At 40.3% G+C, this 6,068-nt stretch overlaps 1 protein-coding gene across 1 annotated transcript; it reads left to right on the forward strand.

Moving 5' to 3' along the window:
* Positions 1–222: 222 nt before the first annotated feature.
* LOC136177683 (plexin-C1-like) lies at positions 223–3,813 on the forward strand. Its single transcript, XM_065951626.1, has 5 exons — positions 223–1,521; positions 2,188–2,310; positions 3,257–3,391; positions 3,506–3,606; positions 3,684–3,813. Exons 1-5 carry the CDS (start codon positions 763–765, stop codon positions 3,811–3,813), a joined length of 1,248 nt encoding a protein of 415 aa, XP_065807698.1. The 5' UTR covers positions 223–762.
* Positions 3,814–6,068: the final 2,255 nt, after the last annotated feature.

Raw genomic sequence — 6,068 nt, forward strand, 5'->3', positions numbered from 1 at the left:
CCCCGGTAATCCAGATTACCAGTCCAGCCCTGAGGGTGGCTGACTGCTTTTCTTTCTGGTATTCTGAAGAACAAAAAACAACTTCACAGAGTTGACACTAGATGTCATCCAAATGTCATCACTATGGGCAATGTTGATTCGCCATAACACAGACCAATCAGAAGTACTCAAAAGACACGAAAAGCTGATGAGTGAAGACGATAATGTCCTCACCATGTTTCCCTGATTGATGCTCCTCTGGATAACAAATCAAATCTGGAAGCTGTCATCACCCCCATGATTATTGGGCTGTGCGAACCAGCAATGATAGCACACATTATATTTACATATAGCGACATGATTACACTGTCGATTAGATTTCGGTTTCGGCGCGCGCCCTCCTACTTTTTGCACTTCTCCTTTTAACTAGGCGCACTGCGCTTTTACGCACGACTCCACTGACTTTCTGCAGCAGTGCAGAGTGTCATGAGGACCGTCAGTGTATGAGCGACAAGCTGCCATCTCTGCACGACGATGATCCTCCTGCCTGCTCTGTTAATTCTTTGGGGAGAAGCGGCTCAGTGCCTGGAGGAGGATGGAAGATTTCACTTCAAGGGAGACCTTCGTCACTTCGCCGTGGCCAATGGCACGGTTTACATCGCTACTGAGGAGATGCTGTACCAACTAAACCACGACCTGACTCTGGTCCGGAGTCTGAGCCAGTGAGGATTCTTGGCACACATTCCTGGCAAAGATGACCTGAAGTTAAACCGATCTTCTGATATGGGGAATGTTACGTTCAGTGTCAACGTGTTATTGCCGCATGTTGCAGACGAAAATGTGATAGTTTGCGGTGTTATTGATAAGAGGTGCGGTTATTGTGAACTGTTGGACTTGAAGAACATTGCCAATGTGCTGTACTGGGAACAAATCAAGGTAGGCTCTTTGTTGCGCAGCAGTGCGTCCGTGAGCCGCCTGGTGAGTGTGGAGACTCGGACCCGGGCAGAGACTTACATTCTCACCGCCGTGCAGCAATACAAGAAAGAGCCGACAAAGACAGGCTGCCCACCTTTGTTAGATGCAGTGAACCTTTGTAACACGAATAACAATCAACCAGGACTAATATTTTCTATTAATAGCGAAGAGAGAGGAAGTCCTAAAATCACACGGGAAGACGATGTGGAGTTTGTGGATGGATTTCAGATTCATTCCATCATCTATCTTTTCTCCAATCTGCCCTCAAAAGACAGAAACAGTAAAGTCCGTCTCCTTTGGCTTGAAGGCAAAGGAGGCAAACATCAGACTGTGAAGTCGCTCCGGGGCGCAACTCTCAGAGTCTCTGATGGAGAGAAAGGACTCAGACTGATCGCCTCCTCGGTGATCCCGGGCGGTCCGCCGGTGCTCTGGTGCGGCGTGTTCAGTGTGGACGGAGGACAAACCAACACCGAGCTGGTGCTGTTCGACATCAGCCCTGATCTCACCAGAGAGCAAGATATGGACCCGGACTTCTGCTCTGACTGTGGTTCTAAGAAAGAGGAGGAGGTGCGTCATAATGTACAAAAAGTTTCAATAGAGCATAAGATGTTGTCTCAACACAGAGTTAGTATTTCCAGGTTTATCACACCACACTGAAACAATCTTCCATTTCAAGTGCAAGCAAACACACGTCCAGAATCAAAAAGAACCCGTATAATCATTAATTGGAATCCTTATTGAAATAAATGAGCAAGCTCTAAAAAGCTAGAGAACCAAATGCACGGAGGAAAAAGAAGCTCACTTTGTTGCATCATATTTACTACTAATAATCTTAGGAGAAGTTTCTGCATCTAAAAACATTTTCATAATCAAGTAAAAAGTATTGACAGTTAATTCAAAGTGCAATCTTGTCAGTCTTTTTCGAAAGGAACAAGGCAATGCTGACTTATTTAAAAATGAAAAAAAAAATCAATGAACGTGTCAGGAAATTGTCCTGACTGTTTTTGCAGATTCGTATCACCCATTTAGATATGAATTCATTTTAGATTAGTTCAAATAAGGTCATATGTCTCTAAAATATATATATATAAGTATGTATATTATAATAATATGAAATATAGTATAAAATAAAAACAACCCGATGAACGGAAGCTGACAGTAATGAGCCGTAATTGGCCGTTATTATAAACACTGTTGTGATATCTGATGAGGTATTTGTTGTCTCTTTTAAAGCCAAAGACACTGAAGCCGAAGAAGGTGATCTTCAGGAAGAACTACATGACTTCTGTGCTGGCAGTGAGACAGAAAAACTGGATGGTTTTCTTCATTGGGACGGGAGATGGGCAGCTCATTAAGGTGAGTGTAAAAAGTGAACATTCACTATCTCAGGAAATTACTTTGAAAGAAGAAGAGCCTGGAAGCCAACATTACTGCAGACTGGGAGAAATTAAACGACAGAAAGAGAAGCCGAGAGGGGAATCTAGTTCAGTTCAATAATGATGCTTCAATCAATCAAGCTTTGTTTCTATAGCACCTTTCATACAAATCAAACGCAATTCAAAGTGCTTTACAGCAGCTGACGAATGAGGAGAAAAACACTAAATAGTGACAAAACATGGTGAAAAATAAAATGGATTTAGAAGTAGAGACTAATGCTCACCAAGAGGAATAATAAAAATAATATGTAAAAAGGTAAAGAGTGAAAAATAAAAATAGTTAAGAAAATAAAAGATTAAAAAAATAGTAATAAAAGTAATAAAACCATTAGCCTACATAAAAGCCAGACTGAGTAGATATGTAGTAGATATATCTGGGTCGGGATTTGAACCTGGACTGCCCGCTTGGAAGACTACAGCCACCATACATGGGGCTCGCACATTAACCAATGCGCCACCAAGGAGTGGATTTTGTGCTAAACATGCTTGCAATGGATTGAGAATCCTAAAAAAATCCTAGTTTGACCCCTCACACGCTACCTCAGGTTAACATTTTCAATTTTTCACCAGTAAGGTTCTGGGTACCCTAACTCTGAGCAGCTCCCACAGATTTTATGAGCCTCGATGCCAAACACAAACTATGTTCTACTGTAATAAATATTGCATTGATGTTGCTGGAATTGGAGCCATTTTCTTTTTCTTACACTTTTTCTACACTAAATGCAGGGTTAACACTTCATGGTGTCGGAAGTGAATTTTTTTTACCACAGCCACCGCTAACTGTGGCTGCAAATAACTTTCCAAATATATCCGTCAGCAGAGCAGCTTAGTCTCACAGAAAGATAAAACTATGTGTTGACTTTCAGCTTGCTGTGGACAAGAAGTACCAGACCACGTGTTCCAGAGTGCTCTTCAAAACCAGTGACGACCGCAAGGTGTTTCAGACATTACATCTAGATCAGGTGGATCTTAAACATGTGTACATGCCATTTCAAAACCAGGTAGGTTTATTTCTCTTTTGGATTTATTTGTGGTACCTTTTTTTGTTATTCTGACATATGCATGCTGTATTATAAAGTGCTTTGTGTTGTGTGTGTTTGTTTTCTTTTTAATAGATAAATCGTGTTCCAGTGTCAAAGTGCAGCACTTACAAAACATTGCAGGAGTGTTGGTCTGCACAGGATCCATACTGTGTTTGGTGCGGATCTGACAAAAGGTCAGAGAAACAGCATCTGCAGTTGACGTCTTCATGCAAATAAACACTTGTTAAAAACTTCATTTTTCTCCTCCTAGCTGTACGTTTCAAGATGACTGCAAAGACTCAGACTGGCTGTCCATTCCTGATGATTCTCAACAGAAGATGGTTTCATACAAAGTTGCACAGGAAAACACTGGACAGGTGCAGGCTATATACAAGTTTTGAACTATTATCACTTGTGGCTTTCAGATTTGAAATCTGTCATATTCTGTGGGGCGTTCCTTTGTTTGAGCTTATCACAGTTTGAGGCTCAGAAAATGAACAAAAAACATTCTATTCCCACCGCAATACACATTTTAAACAAGGCTAGATACACTGCTTTTTAACATGCTTTGCACATGTTCTTTTATCTGTTCAAAGGAAGAATCTGCGATTTTTCACACTCAAATGTAGCAGCTCTGAAAATAACTCTGAGTGTAACACCCGAGTCCCGTAGGCTGTGATGTTGTCCGAGCCGTATCTACAGCATGTTTACATGGATGGGACGTCCGGCCGGCTCATCCCCTGGCTAATAAAAGTTGTTTAGTTGAGGGACTAGAGAAAAGAAGAATAACATACTGTACTCACTGCTTATTTGAATGTCATATAAGCGTTTTTAGATCACGGTCATTTCCTGTAAATTTACATGCAGTGTGAAGCTACTAGCAAAATAAAGAGCCCTAGCATTAGCATGCTAATACAACAATGCAGCATGTGTTGTTTTGGTTTCATGCTGGTGCTCAAGGGCGACATCTACTGGATCAAAAAGTTGCATATTCTTCGTTTAAGGAACTTTTGGTATGATTGTATGTGAGTCTAATGGGTGTGAATATTTTTATGTTATTTGAGCCTCTAACCAATGGAAATGTTCGCTCACTATGTGATGTACAATAAAGTCTTTAATCTTCTCATATCTGGACATTTTTTTAGGTGACTCTTATCATCCAGATGCATCTGGCAGTGGGTGAGACTGCGCTTTCTAACTTTACCTGTGAAGTCTACAGGGAAGGTTTAAAAATGGAACACACTAGTCAACAGTTCCCACAATGCACCACTCTCCTTCAAGATACCATACTGCCTGCTGCAGGTCAGTTGATTGAATTACTTAAAAATAAGGACTTCCATGAGTTAAAAAATCTCTACCAGTTGACAAATCTGAGTCATCGCTTCTTTCTTTTCATTACTGAACAGGACTGCCTCTTGAACTTAAGGTTAGACTTAAGGTTAATCCTTTTCAACTGCACTGAAATAAGAGGAGCACCAAGAACTGTCCTGTAAGGCCTGACACACACTGAAAGATTTTTAAAATGTGAGAGAGCCTACACATGATGACAAATCATGACAGATTTAACTGTTAAGTTCTGATAGTGTGTGGTGTGCAACGAGACGCGCAACTCAGCACACCACACACTGAGCGATTCATTCACCAACAACCAGAGTCTCCACTCTTGAATCAATCATGATGTTCAAGCTAAATGTGGCTAGCTTGGGCGATGAAAGCCTTGTATTGGTATCGGTATCGTATTGTAGTGGTTATGACGCAGGCCCTATGCATAGAGGAAAAAGTCCTCAGCGGCCATGGGTTTGAAACCGACCTCGGTCCTTTGCTTCATGTCATCCCCCCTCTAAGCGCAAAAAAATCTGAAAAAACAGATGAGTGCGCTCTTATAAGACTGAACTTGACTCCATAGAGACCTCAGCTGCACATACAGTTTCCCCATACAAATGCATTAAGATTGAACAAGTATCAGATGTCTGCATTCTCATACTTTAATTGGAAGTCTATTTATGTTCTTTTTTCTTTTAACCTTATACTGTGCTGAGATTAGATTCTACTATGTCACTGTGATTGTCATGTTATCATCGCTGCATTTGTCCACATGGCTTTTTGTTAGAGCCTTTTATTTGTCTTCAAGTATTCTAAGTGTATCAAGGCGGGATGTGGCTGGACCCCAAAGGGCTGCTCCTGGGCAGATCAAGGATTGGGAGATGTAATTATGCATTTTTTCATGTTTATGTTTACAGTTCATATTGCATACTGTATGCTTGTTTTAACATAAATGAAAAAGAAGCACACATTGCAAATGAAAAACTAATAGGGCCACGTTGAAGAATTGTTTTTTTTAAAAACATTTTTGATTAATGTTTTAAATTAACAAGAATAAATAAAGTTGTTAATTTACAGTATTACATTTTTAAAATGGATTTAAATTGGGTTATGGTTAAAGTTACTATTCTGAAAGGTTATATCAGAAGAGCAGCCTGCGCTAAAATGACGAAAGAACCCTCAAAGCCATTTCTCTGCGACAAAAGAGACAATTTCCTCTTTCTTCAAGTCAGTGTGGGTCTTTCTTCAGAAAAGCCACAGTGTCTTGAAATATCTTTATCTTTATTTTTAGTACTTTGTTATTTGTGAAACCTTTTACTAAAGTATAACTTCA

The sequence above is a fragment of the Labrus bergylta genome, chromosome 23, assembly GCF_963930695.1.
Source record: "Labrus bergylta chromosome 23, fLabBer1.1, whole genome shotgun sequence".
Classification (NCBI taxonomy): Eukaryota; Metazoa; Chordata; class Actinopteri; order Labriformes; family Labridae; genus Labrus; species Labrus bergylta.

What these genes read in the sequence shown, in the direction of transcription:
- LOC136177683 (XM_065951626.1), top strand. Translation starts at nt 763, where the DNA reads ATGGGGAATGTTACGTTCAGTGTCAACGTGTTATTGCCGCATGTTGCA. An exon ending in ACATGCCATTTCAAAACCAG is followed by an intron (nt 3,392 to 3,505) that starts GTAGGTTTATTT and finishes TCTTTTTAATAG; the next exon opens with ATAAATCGTGTTCCAGTGTC. An exon ending in TGGTGCGGATCTGACAAAAG is followed by an intron (nt 3,607 to 3,683) that starts GTCAGAGAAACA and finishes TTCTCCTCCTAG; the next exon opens with CTGTACGTTTCAAGATGACT.